At 49.0% G+C, this 18,810-nt stretch overlaps 2 protein-coding genes across 4 annotated transcripts; one reads left to right on the plus strand and one right to left on the minus strand.

The window, feature by feature from the left end:
* The first annotated feature begins 1,708 nt into the window (after window positions 1–1,708).
* Window positions 1,709–10,943, plus strand: EVA1B (eva-1 homolog B). 3 transcript variants are annotated; one of them, XM_033157516.1, is made up of 4 exons: window positions 1,709–1,820; window positions 3,250–3,303; window positions 8,446–8,531; window positions 9,536–10,943. In XM_033157516.1, the coding sequence occupies exons 3-4, from the start codon at window positions 8,465–8,467 to the stop codon at window positions 9,955–9,957; spliced, it is 489 nt and encodes a 162-aa protein (XP_033013407.1). In that variant the 5' UTR covers window positions 1,709–1,820; window positions 3,250–3,303; window positions 8,446–8,464; the 3' UTR covers window positions 9,958–10,943. The 3 variants fall into 3 exon arrangements, with proteins under 3 accessions (XP_033013407.1, XP_033013408.1, XP_033013406.1); XM_033157517.1 differs by lacking the exon at window positions 3,250–3,303 and having other exon boundaries at window positions 1,714–1,820; XM_033157515.1 differs by lacking the exon at window positions 1,709–1,820 and having other exon boundaries at window positions 2,537–3,303.
* A 4,049-nt stretch (window positions 10,944–14,992) lies between these two features.
* Window positions 14,993–18,099, minus strand: LOC117051956 (IQ domain-containing protein C-like). The gene is given in 5 exon segments (XM_033158683.1): window positions 14,993–15,171; window positions 15,434–15,494; window positions 15,496–15,664; window positions 16,969–17,117; window positions 17,878–18,099. Coding segments are annotated over 5 exon segments (621 nt in total). The 5' UTR covers window positions 17,941–18,099.
* Between the last annotated feature and the right edge of the window lie 711 nt (window positions 18,100–18,810).

Consider the following 18,810-nt stretch of genomic DNA (forward strand, 5'->3'; position numbering starts at 1 on the left):
TTGGGGGTCTATCCAGCTTTTAATTTCCCAACAATGCCCCTGGCCTAATGTTGCTTTGGGGTACTGTGTGAAATTTAAAAAGTTCACTGCCCAGCACTCAGCTAAGCCCATCAGAGGACATTGTTGCCCAAGGCAAACCTGAAGCTGGCTCTGATGAAGGCCTTGAGAAGGGGCTCCAGGTCCAAATCCACACCCTTCTTCCACTTTGCCCTGCCTTTACTAGGGTCAAAGAGATGAGATAAAGTCCACAGGGCGCTAGGCTTCTTAAAAGCTCAGTGTTGCTTCCTGGGTTTGGGCCATGAAAGCTTTCCCCTGCCATCTTGGCAGCACATGGCTCAGCAATGAGGACTGGAGCATGATGGCAATGCCCATCCCTGTTACCATATTCCCAGCAGGCCCAGGAATTGCTGCTGAAAAGTCCAGGCGACATTCTTGTCCATGGCTCTGGCTAGGGCCAAATGGACTTAGCTGCCCCAGTTGGGTGCTCTTCAGCAGTTCCAATAATGCACACATAGAGTGCTGCAGACTCCCCTAAGCAGCCGGGACTCAGCCCCAACCTAAGGAGCCAGTTGAGAATACTGCAGAAACGAAAAAGTGAGCCAAGGGCACCGACCAGGATGGCATCAGCCAGTGGCCTTATTGCAAGCACACACCTACTTTGTCTTGGGACTCAGTTTCTCTTTCCACCTGCTTCCTCTTGCACCCTCCAGCCTGCCAGCTGACTATGAAGATGCAGGACTTGCCTGCTCTTGTGCCTCCAACAACACTGAGACCATTTCTCCTTTCACCTGCAAAAGTCTGCGGCCCAATCTGCTGTTACAAAGGCGCAGTTACACTTCGCAGCTGAAAAGTTGGCACCCTGAGTCACCCTCCTCCACTGCTCTCTCCCTGCACTTCAAGCCTTTTGACTTTGCTTTAATCATTAACCAGATGTTTGAGCTGTGTGGAGACCAGGGAATGGGGGGGGGGGCTGGATGGCGGGAGCTTATGAGAACTGAGCTGAGCTGCTGCATTGAGGGGAGGAGGGGAAGATTGTGGAAGAGGTTGCAAGGGTCAATCTAGGGCCAGTTCACATTATTTTAGTGGCCCTAGTCTGGACTCATAATGTGCCTATGGCAGGGTCTCCTCAAGGCTGGCAGCTTCAACCTCATCACCCCTCTTTGTGGTAGTGAAGTGTCAACTCTCACTCAAGCCTGGCCACTTCATTGACTTCACACACACACACACAGACAGACAGACACACACACACACACACACACACACACACACCAGACTAGCCAACCAGCCCTTTGTCGGACAGATACAGCCAGACATATAAGTACAGATTGGGAGAAGCCACTGACTTGGCTGGGGGAACAGCTCCACTACTTGAGGCAGTGACTGCCCCCCCCCTCCACCACCACCACAAACAAGAGAGGGCCCTAGCACCCCTCATTTCCTGTGGCTGAATACTTGGCATCCCTCCTCCTGCTCATTGCCAGAAGCCCCTCACCCACCGAAGGGGGTCTGTGTTTTCTATTGCTGGCCTGGCTTGACTCATCTCTGCTGATGTGTCACATTTTTTGGATTTTTCTCTTCATCCTCCATCCATCCGGATATTTCTGGGAAAAACAGGATCTGGCTGCCCCTGTGTCCGCTGCCCCACTTGGGCTGAACTCAGCAGCCATCACTCACAGTCCCAGGAAAACTCCAGCCACCAAACTTGCTGCAGCCAAGGAGACAGCTGCTTTTGAGCTCAGTGTTGTGAAGTAGAGAAAGAGAGAGGATGCTAGAGGAGTCCTGATCCTTCCCAGCCCTATTGCCACTGCCGGGGTGCTGAGGTTAGTGACTAAAAGGCTGAGGGACTTAAAGGCTGGAGTGCCCAGAGGTATGAGAGCACTTTGGTGTGCCAGGAAAACATGTGTGCCAAATTTGAACCAATGGCAGAGGGGAGCAGTCACTATATATTTCTGTAGCAGATGGCCGGATCCTTTTCCTTATCAGGCTGACCAGTATTTCTAATGTATTTGGGGAGGTGGGGGTGGGCAGCCGCCCACATTCTTGGAAGGGTCCCTCCACTGAAAGTTTGGTTGTCTGAATGCAGCGCTTCTCCCTGAGACAGGGCACCTGGCGTTTGTCTTTTCGATAACAGGGTTTGCAAAACCTGCTGGAACTAGATGCTGTATTTGTGGCCTGTGCGCGGTTTTGACATTTGGGGGAGAAATCTTGGCAACGGCAGGAGAAGCTATTTTGACGCGCACCAAAAAAATCCTCCCTTGCGGGGTGTGCCAACCAGCGTGGCCTCCTGGGACAGTGCCTTGGCCGCAGTGCTTGTTTTCTCTCCTGTGGGGCTGAGTTAAACTTAACATGCTACATCTAATGAGCACCCCTCCCATTGGAGGCATGCTGCCAGGGTGCCGTTTGGGGAGCTTAATCTGAGAACCGCTTAGCTTGGAGAAACAGGAGCAGAGTTTCTCTGAGCCACGTGCAGAGAGAGCCTTTCCCCTCTTAAACTAAGAAATTGCTGCTCCGTGTAGTTAAGCTTACTGACTAGTTTCCCATCCAGAAGGAGGCAGCCTTGGGGGCCCCATCCAGCACCCCTCCTTTTAAAAACCAAGCTCTGCTGATGAAGCCCGGGACCAAATCCGAGAAGCCCAAAGGAGCCGTTTTCTTCCTCTGCTGGCAGGAGGGTGTTTCTCTTGCCCTGGCTGTGCAAACACACCCAGCGGGTCTTGATGCCAACCCAAGCCCAAACTCAGAGGCCTCCCTGTTGCAGAGAGAGAGGGTCCTTTGTGTGGACCTCTTTTGATCCTGACTTCCTCCCGTGGACTCTGGGCCCCTTCAACCACCACGGCAGGCGGGCGGTCACAGGGACAGCTCCTTTCGCAAAGGATTTTGCAGTCTATTGGCCCTTGCAAGCCTCTCCTCCTTGCTGCCTGGCCCTCTGCTGCCCCGGGGGCTGCTCCTCCCCGGAACGCAGAGAAACAGGAGGCCTTCTCTTCTCCTCCCTCTGTGTGTCCCTGGGTGTGTGTGTGTCCGTCCGTGCGTCCAGCCCAGGCTTCCTGCTCCAGGGGAGGGGGGCGGGTTCACTGTCCAAAGGGAGCCAGGCCGGGTCCTGACATTTGTGTGCTTCCAGCTGCACGGAAGTGAGCGGCAGTTTCCATTAGCCGCTCGGTCCAGAGGCCAGCCTGCTGTTGCTCTGTAAGATCCCGCTCAAGCAGGGGGGCTCCCTTTCTCCCCTCCTTCTCAGAGGCGCCTTTCTTCTGACAGGGACTGCAATGGAGGCAGAGCAGCAGCCTTGAAATCGGACGGACCCTGCGCTCGGTAAGCCTGGCACCCTTTCTCAATGTTGGTCTGATAGCTGGATTCTGTGGCTGCCCAGAAGCTGCTAATTGCATGAGCCCCTTTGTAACGGTCCCATTCGAATCTGCTATGAAGATAGCAAACTTTTCAGAAAGGAGAGCTGGAAGTTGCCCATCCACATCTATGCACTTGGATAGCAGACCAAGCACAGGGGCACAGGTTGCCTGACCCACAAACTTCCCTGCCAGGGTGAGGTGTACTGTATTTCCATCCTCTTTGCCCCTCTTTTGGTGTTGCATCTCATCCTTTTTGGGTGATGCCTGAGTGGGGATCCTGTCCCTGTGCCATTTGGGAAGGATGGGCTGATAGAAGGAGCTTTGTGGAAGGAGCTTCTCATTGGAAATAGTGGGTGAACAAGCCTTGGGATTGCAGTCCGATTGTACTCTGGCAACTGTTCCTTTAGAAGAAGTTGTGCTTGTTCCTAGAATCAAAGAATTGTAGAGTTAGAAGGGACTCTTAAGAGTCATCTAGTCCAACCCCATTCAATGTGGGAATCACAGCTAAAGAATCTCTGGCAGATGGCCTTCCAGCCTCTGCTTTAAAACTTCCAGTGAAGGAGAGTCCACCTCTAGGGACAGCCCTGTTGGCTCCATCTCTGGCCTCCACTAAATCCTCCTTGCATCCTTTACTGTAGTGGCATGAATAACCTACTCAGGTGTAGCTCCTGAACCTGCATGGCTCACTTTCACCCATGGATGGGGTAACTGCTCTTAATTTCACAAAGCAGACCTGGCTAGCTATCACCTCTGCCCTTGGAGAGTCCTCTCTTATCCCAAATTGGGGGAGGGGACTTGCTGTGGATGCAAGAGCATTCTTCCCATGCTTAGAGACAATAATTTATTATTAAATTCTAGGCTGAGTCTTGCCAACGACTTGTACCTCCGGTCAAGTCCCCCAGTAACATCTTAATATTCTGTTGTTACTGCCGGGCGAGATCAGTTTCTGCATCTTTAACGCTCTGTGGAAAATCCCATTTCACGGAGCCTTTCCCAGTCCCTACTAACATTATGTCTTCAGCCAAAGCTGCAGTTCACCGTAACATATTCACAAAGTCTCCCCCCCCCAAAAAAAACACACCCACACCCACACCAAAACTCCTTCCTTTTTTAAAATTTGATGTTATATAGAACCCATAAACAGCCCAAGGGTTGAAATTGAAAAATTAACCTTCTAGATTTGCTCTCACCTGCCCCTCCCCCAAATAACAGGCAATGTTTCATCAATGTGAGGGATGCGCTCTGTGCATGCTTTTGGTTATTCTTGCCTTTGTTATTAGCTAGCACATTCCAGTAGATGCTCTTAAAACAACATTGAGCACCAGGACTGTGCCTGAAGCTGCATCTGTGTCCAGCTTCTGCTGGTTCCCCCCCTTCCTCCCCTGCATTCCTGCACTCTTGGCTTTCTGCTGCAACAGGCCAGGCATCATTGGGCAATTTGGTCAGTACAGGAGAGACTCCAACCAAGCCAAGCCAGTTTCCATTTTAATTTCAGGCTCAACTGGAGGAGGAGCTGCCTGGTCCCTCTTTGAAATTCATTCACCCTTCCAAAACAAAAAACAAAAAAAACCATCTAGGAGAGTTCCCCAGAAAGTACCAGTGGGGGTGGGAGAGAATCTGAGGCAACTTCTAAATAGCTTTCCCTACTCACAAAAGGTTCCTCTGCAGTCTTTTTCTTTCTTTTTTCTTTATTCTCCCCTGCTTGATATTTGAAAAAATAGGACAAGGCTGGGCTTTGTTGGTGAGATTGGTTTTATAACAGAAATCTCTATTTTTAAAATTATTCCGTTATCTCAAATTATTTTGATGAGATTATGGAAGCATTTATCTCTATGCTTATTAGCAAAAACAGATGAAAAACAGGTCATGGGGGGACCCCTTTCCTACCCATACCCCAATATGTATGTGTTAGTTATCGATGGCACAAGTCTGTTTTTCTTCATTTTTTGTTTGTTTAAGGGTTTCATCCTCTGTGCCCAAATGTCTCATTCCCATTTCCGAGTTTTACAAATATTTTTGCAAGTGGTTTTTAGACTCCCTTTCCCATTCCTTCCCTGCTGTACTGCCATGGGGTTGGTTGAGGGGTGTGTGCGTATTTTTCAACATCACAGACAAATGAGAACCGACATTTCTCACCTTTGGTGGAATTTAGCAGCAACACCCCCTGGATCCCTCCCTTACAACTTTGTTGTTATCCCCAACTTATGTGGAAATACTGCTTAGCCAGTCTGGTAGGAGCTGAACAGACCCCTGATGCAGGACCTTCTCTGCATTCCTTGTAGAGATGAACAGTGGGACGTAACAGGAGGAGGTGCTCTCCTTCCCAGCAGTAGTGACCAAACTCACACCCCGGATCAGCAAGGCAGTGATAGTCACCAAGCTAGATGACTCTAAAAGTGGTTTAGACAAATTCACAAAGGAGAGGGCTATTGATGACTAACAACCATGATAGCTACTACCCATGACCAGTCAGGGGCAGCAAAGCTTCTGAATACCAGTTGCTGGAAACCACAGGAAAAATCCTGGTTGCTGTTTCCCCTTTAGGACATCTGTTTGGCCACTGTGAGAACAGGATGCTGGACTAGATGGGCCATGGGCCTGATCCCGCAAGCTGGTCTTATGTTGTTATGTTTAGGGCCCATAACTTTGCATGGTTTATCCTTAGCATGTTCAGAAGAGGAGGTAATTTTCCCCCCAGAAACAACACCCTCTTTCTTCTCTGGCCTGCTGCCCAGCCCAGCTGCCTGGCTCTCATCAAAGGGTCACTCAGAGCTTTAAATCTTGGACTCATGAAAAGCTTGTGGGGTGAGGGGTGAGAATTCTGTTTGCAGATGAGGCTGGCATCTGTCTGGGGGGCATCCAATCCAGCATGTTGTCCTGAATAGGGGGGGGAGTATGAGACAGGGGGGTGCTTTCTACCTATTATTCAGCAGAAGAAGTGGGGCCAGGAATAATTATTTGCCCAAGGCCTTGTTTAAGGAGTTAGTGCTGTGGGTAGTAATATTGGTGAAAATTCCTGTTCACGTGCAGCTTAAGAACCTTCAAAGCTTTTGACTCAGATCTAGTTTGAACCTGAGAGTCTCAGACCCAATCTGTCCTTCTGTCCCCAAGACCTTTTTGCTCTGATTGCAGGTTTGATCCCCCTATGGGACAGCCACATATTCCTGCATTGCAAGGGGCTGGACTAGATTATACTCAGGGTTCCTTCCAGCATCTACAATTCGTTGACTATCAGCTTATTCCCCGGCCCTTGTTCCGTCCACCCTGGAGTGTGTCCTCTGGACCCTCTGCAACATCTTTTCAACCTGCCAGAAATAGCCTTGACCTGGAAGACTCCTGAGTGCGGCTGTTGCTGGGTGGGGGCAGAGGAAAAGGCAACATCCGGTCTCCAAACAACAAGCCATCTTCCCACCACTGAGGATGCATCTTTTCCTGTGACAGTGGCAGGAAGTGCCCTGGGGGTGGGGTGGGGGGCTTAAGGGATGGGGGAAGAGAGGAAACATTTGCTGGGACTCAGTTCCCAGGATCATGCACAACCGTAAATTAAACATTGGGCCTCGGTGCATGACAAGGCAGTGTGAATAATGCATTGGGTTTGGGTATGGAGAAACTTGGGTTCAAACCCTGTTCGGGCATGAAACTCAAAGGCCTGGGTCAATGAGAAGATTAAATGCCACAGGAAATTATTTGTATCCTTTGGCACCCCTCTTTTCAGCTTGCGGAGTCACTGACAGATGCCTCCATCCAAGCTTGCCTGGGGTGTGGTGTGTGACGCATGTCGGAAGAGGCCCCCTGGGAGGGATGACTGTCACAGGACTTTGTAGCCTGAGAGGCTGTCCTGTCCAGCAACCCCATGACTGGCCTGGGGGCCTGAGGGAAGCAAGGCAGCTGTTTTGCTAATTAACGGGGGGGGGCAGTTGTTTGGCACAGTCAAGCCCCCAAGGTTTCTTTTATTTGACTATTTTAAAATATCTCAGCTGTTTGCCGTTTAAGCTTAAGTGTTCTGGGTCTGTGCACCCAATAGTGTGAGCAAAACCAAGAGAGAGAAGTTCTCAGGAGTGCCACAATCAATTTATTAAAAGCCCGACCCATTTTAGAGAAATTCCTTTGTTGAAGGCATCTTAGAGATACAATAGACCTGCAACCCACATGCATTTAACTTGCAGGCATTCAGCTTTATGTGACCTGGTTCTAAGAAATGATTCACAGTGGGGACGGTGTACCTTGTTTTTATCCCACACGTTACTGAGGTGCTCATCTGCAGTGGTCTTTGTGTTTGACCCACATACAGTTTCCTGCATGCACACCAAATGGCATAATACTACATAAATGCTGCACATGGAGAAATGTTGGCTGGTATAAACTGTTGGATTTGTGAACGTGTAAAATTTACTTGTATGATTACAGTGAATGCAGTGTCTGCAGGGATTAGATATTCCCAAGATAATGGACTGTTGTGGATTTTACACTAGAGTCGCTGTGGACCAACCAGTCCTTTAAGTTCCTTGTTCTTTTGTGATTAAAGGTTTTCTGTCTAAACCTAGAACATCATCTTGAGATGCCAATGTTTGTGAATACAATTCTGAAGACCATTGGTGACACTGTCCTATCTCAGACCACAAACAATTCTGTCCTTGCTGCTCAGCAGGGATATTGATAGAAGGTCCTCTGTGTACTTTCTGAAGGCCCTTAGTCTGATATTCTCTGCAATTCTTCATGGACACCCTCTGTCATTTAGTCCTCTTTCCAGTCGAGCTGCCTCCTGTCTGAACGAATCGTTAGATGAACCATGTTTCCTAATTCTAAGAAAGTGGGCAGGAGAGCCAGTGTGGTGTAGTGGTTAAGAGTGGTAGACTCGTAGTCTGGGGAACCGGGTTCGTGTCTCCCCTCCTCCACATGCAGCTGCTGGGTGACCTTGGGCTAGTCACACTTCTTTGAAGTCTCTCAGCCCCACTCACCTCAGAGTTTTTGTTGTGGGGGAGGAAGGGAAAGGAGAATGTTAGCTGCTTTGAGACTCCTTCGGGTAGTGATAAAGCGGGATATCAAATCCAAACTCTTCTTCTTCTTCTAATATGCTAATAACGACCCCTCCTCCCTGTCCTCCCAGGTGCCACTGAGGAGCCACCATGGAGACCCACAAGAGGGAGATGGAGCTGTTGAGCAACAGCATAGCAGCCTATGCACACATCAGAGGTGGGTCAGGAAATGGGGGCAGGGGCGGACATATATGTGAGCAATGGCAGTCTCTGGCACTTGGCCAGAGGTGGCATCTTGTTCCCACTATCCATCCTCAACACACTATCTTGGGATGTGGATGGAGGATCTTCTTCCTCCTGTTTCAAAATGACAGGCCAACCTCCTTCCTTCCCATCCCCAGAAGGGAGTCTGGTTTACCTGCATTTATGAACTGACCGACCAATTTAGCCACCAGCCTTTGGATTTCTTCTCTCAGAAGCCAATATAGTCCACTGCATTTCAAGTTAAGGAACCCTCTTGGTCAACTTCATCATAAAAGTTATATTGCTCCATACAGTGCAATGTGATTTAGGATACCTCCTTGACTTCATTCAACACCGTACTCTTCCATTCATTCATTCATTCATTCATTCATAAACTAATTTGTATACCGCTGTGTCATTGAGGATGAAGGCTACCCATCCCTTGATGTGCAATTCACAAATGCCTGAAACTGAGCATTTACAATGTGAAATAAATAAATAAATAATACTCTGGTAACCATTTAAGAAACCTCAGCAAAAGACTAGTGTCAAATTAATTGCCTTCTTCCTGTACCCACTTCCGTATTCCCTCATTGCATCCCAGCTATTCAAAGGCCATTTCTTTTCACACAGAAGAAACTGTATCCCTATATTTTATATATATGGCATTCTACTTTCCCTCCACCATAGTAGTTATCTAAGTTTTAAGCATTTAGTACTGAACAGCCCTTCACCTCCAGCTGCACAATAGTTTAAATCTCCAGTGTCTTTCAGTGTTTGGCTACTAAAATTCCAGCATCCACAAAGAAATGGCAAATCAACTCAGTTTCTTACCGCCTAATGTCTACAGAGTCTGTGGGAGCCCCAATTCTTAACCATTTCTGTCCCCTTCACTACCATTTGAATCTCAAAAGCCGGTCTCCTCAGTGGTCTTCCTGGCCTATTTCTGACCCTCTCCTCCATGTATCTCTCATCTAGATCACCCTGAGAGCTTTGGCCTTTATTTCGTGCTGGGGGTCTGCTTTGGCCTTGTCTTGACCCTGTGCCTGTTGGTCATCCATATCTCATGGCAGCCTCAGGCCATCCCCCGCAAGCCCCGAAAAAGCCTACGTGACTTCAGTGAAGATGAGGACGAGGAGGATGATGACGATGAGGAGGAAGAAGACACCATTGACCAAGCGGCTTCTGAGCCCCCCTTGGCTATGACGGAGCTGCCGCTGGAGGCCCACTCCACCCCTGATGGGACCCTCACCGTCAACGTCTTTGCCTCAGCAGAAGAGCTGGAGCGCGCCCAGCGGCTGGAGGAGCGGGAGCGCATCCTCCGGGAGATCTGGCGCAACGGGCAGCCTGACATCCTGGGCACAGGCACTGGCACTATTGGCAGAGTCCACTACTACTGACCCATGGTTGGCCATGGTCACATTCCTCACCCGGGCAGGGTGGACTGCTACTGAACTCTTGAACCCCCTTGTCTCACCTCAAGGGATTTATGGTTAATCACTTCATGCAGCCAGTATCTCAAACATTGCGAGACCTGCCCTGATGCCAGATAAGAGGCAGCGGTTTTGCACAGGGGTGAGAGAGGATCAAGTGACAGTGATAAAATGGCAAGAAGGACCAAGATGACTTAGTTAAACTGTTGGACAGCAAATTCAAGGACTCTGCTCCTTTTCCTCCTGGGAACTTGAGAGGAAAGGCAGTGCAGGCAAAGTAAAGGAGCAGCACACAGAACTAATGCCAGTTCCTTTGTTTACATGTGAGGACTATTCCTGATTTTCACAATTGACATGTGTAGGGAACATGGAAAGTGGTGTAGCAGTGCCCACTGCAGTAACAGAAAGGTACGAGGGTTGCAGTTCACCAGCCTGAACAGAACCAGACTCAGTACTTGCATGCAGGACTCTGGATTGCATTGTGCTTAACTGATCTAGTAGGCAAAAAAGGAATATGGTGCTCTTGGGGAGGACTGTGGCGGCAGTGGGGGGGATCTTGTTGCACCTGTCCAGGTACCTCTAAAGGAATGGGTTGGAGGGAATAGACTGCAAGGACCTTCAACCCACCTATGCTTACACACAACCACACACCAAGGGAGACAGATCAACCGTTACAAAGTTCTGTATCTCCCTTTTTTCCTGGCTGTGTTGGAAGCCTGTTTTTCTCCTACCCCTCCCAAATGATGTTTATTATTTCAAGGAGTTGCATAGGGAACAGGTAAGTGCCAGCTTCAGTATTTTTCCACACTACCAGGAAACTCCCAGTGAATTCTCAGGGTGCAGCACTTCATCTCATCCCACCTTCAGCCAGGCTGATGCACAACTGGGGAGCATCCTGCAGGGAGGCAGCTTGGGGATGACCCCAGCACTTCCTTTGCTGCCTGACTCCTCTCATCCCAGGAGGGAGCCAGTTTGGTGTAGTGGTTAAGAGCGGCAGACTCGTAATCTGGGGAACCGGGTTCGTGTCTGCACTCCTCCACATGCAGCTGCTGGGTGACCTTGGGCTAGTCACACTTCTCTGAAGTCTCTCAGCCCCACTCACCTCACAGAGTGTTTGTTGTGGGGGAGGAAGGGAAAGGAGAATGTTAGCCGCTTTGAGACTCCTTCGGGTAGTAAAAAGCGGGATATCAAATCCAAACTCTTCTTCTTCTTCTTCCCACAAACAGGGTGTGGTTTGGCCAAGTATTATCAAGCAGCAGCCTTGTCCAGTGGCCTTTATGGCTCTTTCCCCGGATGGAAAAGGGGGGGATTAACAACCCTCCCACTGGTCCTGTGGGGCTTTGTGCCTGGTGCCCATGTACCCCAGAGGGGAACTCTTTCAACTTTGCACAGACCCATGTTGCATACAGGACAATCTTGCTTTATAACAGGCCGGTAAACTTTTGTGTAAAAATGTGCCTTATCTTTCATAAACATAATTCCAGTTTTCTACAACTTGCCTTGTGGTCTTGGTCTCACCTCTGGTCCTCTGCCTAATTTTACCTGGGTAACAAGGAAATTGGGGGAAGCAGGCAGGAAGGCTAGCTTTCTCCTGCCCTTGGTGGAACCTCCTTTGGTTGAGATGCTTTGCCAATTGCCTCTCTCTCCAAGCCCCCTAATGCACAGGAAGGAGCCAGATGGGAGGTCTGAGAGGGCGGGGGAGTCTGAGAGACTCTTGGCCATGTTCCAAGCATATTTTGGTAGTATAACTTCCTTTAACTTTCTCTCTGTCCCCATCCACACACACACAGACCCACCAACATGAAGGATGTCTACTCTTTTCCTGAAAAAGGCTGGTTCTCCGCTGCACCAGACCTTCCCTGTGTTGTTGGAAGAAAAGCTTTTTGTACCCATGCTACTTGAAGGCTCTTACTGACCCTCCTTGTTTGGGAGCCCTCTGCCTGGTTCCCACAAACCACCTCCCCCCCCCCCGCCTGTCCCTTGACTGAATCTTGGAAAACAGTAACAGGCTGGTGGGAAGGGGGGGGTCAGGTTGGGGTTGGCTTCCCAGGGTCACAACCTCTGTCCAGTAACTGCATGCTTTCTCCCAGAGACACAGCACTGGTGATGTGGGAGGTGTGGAGAGTGAGAGCAGAGTAAATGTGTCTGGGCTGCGAATGGGCAGTGCGGAACAGGGACAAGCACAGCTGAAAATCAGATGATTAAAGAGTTTATTTTGCAATTAGGGAAAGCAACCAATTCTTCCATCCAAGAAAACAAACCCCACCCGATAGCATCTGGCCCCTGGTAGGACATTTGGGGTCATTGGTCCTGGGACAAAAAGGGCCCTTCCTCCCTGCTCCTTTTGCTCTTTATCCCACTCCTCCCTAGTTTGGTTTGATAAAAATAGCCTGTCCTCTCCTGCTGCTGCTGCTCTAATTGGAGCCAGATGTTTTCTTGCAGGCAGGGGAGGGGGCTGGGCAGGAAATTGCCTGGAATGCAGTGGATGAGGGGATGAGAAAGGGTGTTGGGGGAAGGAAGCCATCCTGCATCTAGGGAGTGGGAAAAGAAGGCATGGCTTCTGGGTCCAGATGCCCCAAAGAAAGCCTGTGCCTGCGCAGGGTCTTCCCTGTTCCCATCTGTTGAAAGTTAGGAATGTGACACATCATCAGCTGTGTTGGGATTTCACACAAACAGCATCTCCAAGGCCAGTGTCTCCAGTCACCCTAAAATTCTTCTCGGTCCTATCCTGCCCCACATTTTTTTCAAGGCTTGTGTGCCACTTCTTTCTGTCTGTGCATGGGAAGGTTATTATGCCAGCTTCATAAGAGAGGCTTAGTATCATTTCCCTTATATTATTTGGTGTAAGGGGGAAGCTAATGAGTGAGGCTTATGACCACCCCACCAAAACAAACATCATTTAGCTGGCAATTATTGTTGAAAGCAAAACCTGACCTACCCAATTCAATTTGGGTGGGGGAATAGAAAGGAGGGCCCCACAAATAAAATTTATGTCTGCAAGAGTCTAAGAGGTTCCGGTTGTGCCAAAGCTTAAGAGCTGAAAGGTCCTGGCTAAGTGAATTTCTTCCCGTTCCCTTAAAAGGGGGCAAATGTCGATCCCTACAGGTGTGGGTGATGAGACTCCAAACAGTGTTAAACATTCTCTCGCTACTCACCTGCCTCCTTGAGTCCCTTTAGTGTTATGAGCAGCACAAACAAAGGCATGTGCCATACAACATACCACTTATCAAGCAACATCTATTCTTTAGGAGGGAACCATGATATGCAAACTGCCAAAAACAAACAAACAAACAAAAAACACAGGTTCGGAAACTCCCTTCAACCCCTTGAAGGAAACAGGAAGCCAAAACTTCAGGCAGAGTCTCTTCTTTCTGGCCAGGACGGGCTGCCTGGAGCTCTGCCAAACTGGAGGTTCCGAAGGAAACTGGTTTTTAGCCAGGTTTGTGCATGTGCTTGTTTAGTTTCAAGTAGTCACATCCATATCTCTCCTCTCCCCAAAGAAGCCTGGGACCAAGATATTGGGTTCGTGGCCAGTGCTCTTGATAGTCATTTAATCCCTTTGAAAATCCAAGTTTCTAGCTGCAGAATGGTCCTGTTTGCACAGGGCACCTTGAAAAGAGCATCTCATCAAAAGCAAGAGTAAGGCAAGTAGCAGGGAGGACCATGGTGGACAGGAGTTCCTCTTTGGGCACTAGCACATTCATATGGTCTCAGTAAGCCATGGTTTGGCCCAGTGCAACATGAGAACTAGGACAACAAAGTAAGTAATGGAATAGAATCATCCAGGAGTTGTCTACACTAGACACTTGCAGTTCCCCCAGAGTCCAACAGCACTTGCTTTGCACATTTAGCAGGGAGCTAACACATTGTTCCCTCATTTGTTATGGGACACCTACATGATGATGCCACCCAGTTGTTATTCTCTTGTGTTCCCCACAGTATCGGCTTTTTCTTCATCCAGCTTCCCTTAAAAGTCTCTGCACTACACCCTCTACCACAGGTGTGCTTTTAAATATTTTTACAAAATGTCCATGGAGGATGGAGAGGTGGTTGTGAGTGTGCTGACGCATATCTAAACACTGTGTGGCTTGAATGCAGCCTATTCTACAAAGGTTAAGATCCATGTCTGTCACTTCACAGTAATATTTGTAAGTTCTGGAGTACAGTTATGGGAGCTGGACTCTTTGAAGCCACAAAGCTCCGTTTCTAATTTGGGACTTACTTCCGTCTGTCAAATCACCCACATGCAGCTAAGGTCAACAACCAACAGACTGCAGAACAAGCCAATACAGGGACCACAAAGGGTGCTAATAGCTCATGTAAAGTTCAGATTTCATCCAAGGTATACCAGCTATCAGTCTGTAGAAATGGGCTCTGGGCCTCACTCACAACAGATAAATTGGAAGAGAATCTTCACTGTTGCTTTCACAAGCATCAAAGCTGGGGGCATGCAGAGTAGCCAACTCCAGGGAACTACAAGCCCTTCCCTGCAGTCATGGTGGGAGCTGCTACCCCAATGCTTTCTGCCCCCTGATGGCTGGTAAAAGCATCTACATCTGTTTCTGTGTGACTGGGAACATAGGCTGGAGACCTCCAAGTCAGCAGTCACTCTGGGCTCCCCAACTTCTGTTTCAGGATCAAATACTATGAAGAAGGGAGAGAGGGAGAAAAGAGAGAGAGAAAAGGGAGAAATAAGGAAATGATTTGGGGATGAAGTCTTGTCCTTTGTACAGCACCTAGTGCACTGTTGGTTCTGAAATGAATATTAAACACTAATAAGAACCAGCGTACGCTATATCCCCTTTAGACTCCAATGGATACTGTCTCTGACAATTCTAGCTATTTGTGGCTGAGCACCCACCCACTGAATTTAAAAGAACCAAAAGCTGAAGAATCACCCCAGACCCACCAGCTCTTTTCTCAAGGGTGGAGGGTGCTGTAGGCATCATTTTACAAAGGTGTGAACAAGAAGTCACAGCTCTGCACCGCAGCACCTGCTCTCCTAGCATCTCCTCCCCATGCACAGAAGGCACCCCATGGCTCCTTGAGGACCAGCTCTTGCATTCTTATGGCTAGCAATTGCTTGTTGTAGCCACAGCAGCTCCATGGCCAGGTGCTTTTGGTAGCGCTGGAGGTCAGGCACAGCTTGGAGCATTTCTGGTACTCTTTGGAAATGAAGCTCTGCATAACAAGAGGTGCACAAAAGGTCAAGAAACCACTTAGTCTGCTCCCCTTGTCTCTCTCCTCCAGTTGGCTCCTCTTCCCTGCCCCCCCCCACTACCAGGTAAGTTTATTGGGGCAGGGACCTGCCTTTTTAGCATAAGCAAAAAGCACCATGTTGAGTGACGATGCTGAAGAACAGAGAAAAACAGTAACTGTACTGCAAAGCAAAGGAAGATAGTGGGTGGGAGCTTGACATCTCAAATTGTTCCACATGCCTTACCTTGGCTCAACTTCGGAGACTCCTTGTTGAGGATCATGCTGCTCCATTTGGATGACATGCTACTGTGGTGCTTGCTTGCCTTCCTCACTCTCTCCTGGCAGGCTGCAAACATTCCGAGGGGGCCTGCCCACAAGATGGTCCTCAGCCTCAGTTTTTGCCACCATTTCAGCTGGTGACTGCATCTTGCAATCAAGGTCTTTTTCGGAGCGTAATGTTATAAAAATTCTGTAACTGGGTCTGTCTCCAGAAGGGAGTCCATAACCCCGGGAAGAGCTCTATATTTTAAGAGCCCTTTCTGACAATGCAGCACAAAAGACAAAGACAATACCGAGTCTCCCAAAGCAAGGCCTTGTTTATTAGAAACTGCTGCAGCAGGGTGTTTTGCAAGCAAAAACAATGGCGCGCAAGCTCCTATATAGACTTTTGAAATTGCCCCCCTCCAGCTCAAGACCACCCCTCCAGACATCATACATACATCACAAATTGGGAGGGTCTGTTAGCAGTGATCTGAGCATCCTGGACCCTGCCCCCATGTCTCCTCTTGCCCTCCACCAAAAACCCATCAAGTGAAACAAAAGATATTTACATTTCCCTATTTCCCAGCCTGTTGTCTTTGTCCATGGAATTGATGCTTTTGAATTATGGTGCTGGAGGAGACTCTTGAGAGTCCCGTGGACTGCAAGAAGATCAAACCTATCCATTCTCAAAGAAATCAGCCCTGAGTACTCACTAGAAGGACAGATCCTGAAGTTGAGGCTCCAGTACTTTGGCCACCTCATGAGAAGAGAAGAATCCCTAGAAAAGACCCTGATGTTGGGAAAGATGGAGGGCACAAGGAGAAGGGGACGACAGAGGATGAGATGGTTGGACAGTGTTCTTGAAGCTACTAACATGAGTTTGGCCAAACTGCGAGAGGCAGTGAAGGATAGGCGTGCCTGGCGTACTCTGGTCCATGGGGTCACGAAGAGTCGGACACGACTGAACGACTGAACAACAACAATTTCCCAGCCAAGTTAATCACACCCTTTTGTTTGGCACTCAGGTATCAGGATGCCAGAGATTATCACTCAGGCAGGGGGCTGCTGAGTAGCTGGAGGGCAACCCCCCCCCCTTTTGTTCCTGAGACAAAGAAATACTTGGTCAGTTGGGAGTAAAAAATGGAGTGAGGCCTGTCTTCCTGTGCTGTTTTTGTTTTGGTACATTAATAACAATTATTATATATAAATAAAATACCTTAAAATTCTTACAACAGTAGCTCTTCTTGACAACAAAGCGCTGCCTCCTTTTCATGCAACTTGTTCTTGTTGGCTCCTGGCTACTTAATTCCCTGCCTTTTATTAGTTTCTGGACAGACTATATTTAAGACAGAGGAAGAAGAGCACCATTTTCAATACAAGGCTGCAACATTAAGTATCACCCTTACTTTTACTGACGCCAGTTTTCATTTCCCTCTTCTCTTTCCTCCTGGTGCAATTAAAAGCCAGTGAAATCATAAGCAACGACAGCTTCTACCAAGAGCAGAAAGAACCAGTAACCATACCTTAGGAAGAAGCACTGGCACTGGCATGGAATGCCTGTTCCACTTCAGCCAATCCAGATCCCCTTCAATCTCCTTAATGATGCTCTCATATTCCCCCTTTAAGCTTTGAAATTTCTTCCTGACCAGGTAACCCCTGACATGAGCCTAGGAAGTAAATGAATCATAAAAAATAACAATCACAAATTAGGAAGGAATTAAAGGCCATTGGCTCAAGCCTGGCTATAATAAGGCAAGTCCACACAGACCAGCCTTCTAGGGTTGCCATGAGTCCCCCCACTTCCTAGTCTTGGGGCTTTAAAAGGCAGCCCAACAAGCAGGAATTACATAGTGACAGTTTTTTTCTATCTCCACCTTTGCCAGGCTGCTGTAGAAGACACAGGAGAAAGGCCAGTGAGGAAGTTAGAAGTCCTAGTATACTCTGCTCCTGACCCCAATCCCAAGGGAAGAGATGCTGGAGGCAGGAAAGGAAAAAAAAGAGGGGCAAAAGGCATGGGCCTATAATTGTGTGCGTATTTATGTATTACATGCTGCACCACCACTTTTGAGAACTTTTCCCTATGGGCATACTTTAACAGAAGCCACCATTTCCATTTAAAAACAGCAGCAGCACAAAATGCTTTAAGCAGAACAGTTTATTTGCTGCAAGGGGTGGGATGGGTGAAATGTGTATTTACGCAAAGCAGGCCATGTTTGGAAGGGAGAGTAATGGCTCAGTGGTAGAGCATCTGCTTTGCACCCACATCAAGCATCCCGCCCTCCCAGGGCTGCTGCTCCTTTTCAGGGTCCTCAGAGGGAATGAGGCCACGATAGGAAGCCAAACGATGAGGACTAGCACCCCTACGTCTGCCTTGAGTGGCAGGTCCACCATGCCAACAGATGCCACCCAGAAACCTCGTTCCGGCACCTGAAGCGTCACCACTCTCCTCAGCACCAGTTGCTGCTGCTCTTCCTCACTCTCCTCCATCATCTTCCTCGGCGTTGGCTGCCCTGGCAACCGCGGCTCTCGATGACGTCAGTGAAGCGCGACAAGCGCGGCCTCTTTTCTTCTTCCTTTTTCCTGAAGTTCCTCAGAGCGGTCGCGAAGTGGCGCTGTCCAGGCGCCCTCTTCGTTCTCCGAGCTGGATGACGGAGGAGAATGGGGAAACTAAAAAAAGTCTTCCGTTATTTGCTTCCAAATTAATTGTAGGCATAGCTACATTGAGGGTTTCTCAGCAAGTGCCTATAATATCGTTCACTGCATTTTTAGTCCCCTGCTTCTCCAAATAACTGCCCCTTATTTTATAACTCTAATCCGTTATAATGGAAAGATGCAGGTTGATATACCGGTATGATATGATATATTTAATGAAATATTATCTCCCCAACCCTCGCACATGTACAGTGTAGTAGAACGTCTAGCGCGCGCGCGTCCCCTCCCCCAGCCCACCTGCCCCCCCTGCTGCCCGCAGCCAAGTCTCGTCTGCAGCTCGTGGCGGCTGTTAGCAGCGAACTCTCGCGAGGCTTGTTCGCAAGGCATCGCGGATGCGCCTCTGAGCCGCGCCATTTTGGAACTGGCTGGCTGACTGGAGCGAGGCCTTGTGGGCGCGGCGGGGGAGAAACGGCGGCAAAGAGGAGCGTTCAAAATCCGGGATCCCGACTGGAGCTGCTGTGCTTTGCCGGAACTTGGCTGACAGGTGAGAGCCTGTCGCTTCCTCCTCTCTCCACACCGCCGACCGGCCTGAGGGGAAGAGGAGGCGGAGGAAACAGTGTTTGCGTGTGGGGGGCGGGGCGCGTCCCCGAGAGAGAAGAGGGAGGAGAAGCCAGGCTATCTGAGGCTCCCATAGTTCGGTCTCTCACC

Source organism: Lacerta agilis, chromosome 8, assembly GCF_009819535.1.
Source record: "Lacerta agilis isolate rLacAgi1 chromosome 8, rLacAgi1.pri, whole genome shotgun sequence".
Taxonomy (NCBI): domain Eukaryota; kingdom Metazoa; phylum Chordata; class Lepidosauria; order Squamata; family Lacertidae; genus Lacerta; species Lacerta agilis.

What these genes read in the sequence shown, in the direction of transcription:
- EVA1B (XM_033157516.1), top strand. Translation starts at nt 8,465, where the DNA reads ATGGAGACCCACAAGAGGGAGATGGAGCTGTTGAGCAACAGCATAGCA. An exon ending in AGCCTATGCACACATCAGAG is followed by an intron (nt 8,532 to 9,535) that starts GTGGGTCAGGAA and finishes TCTCTCATCTAG; the next exon opens with ATCACCCTGAGAGCTTTGGC.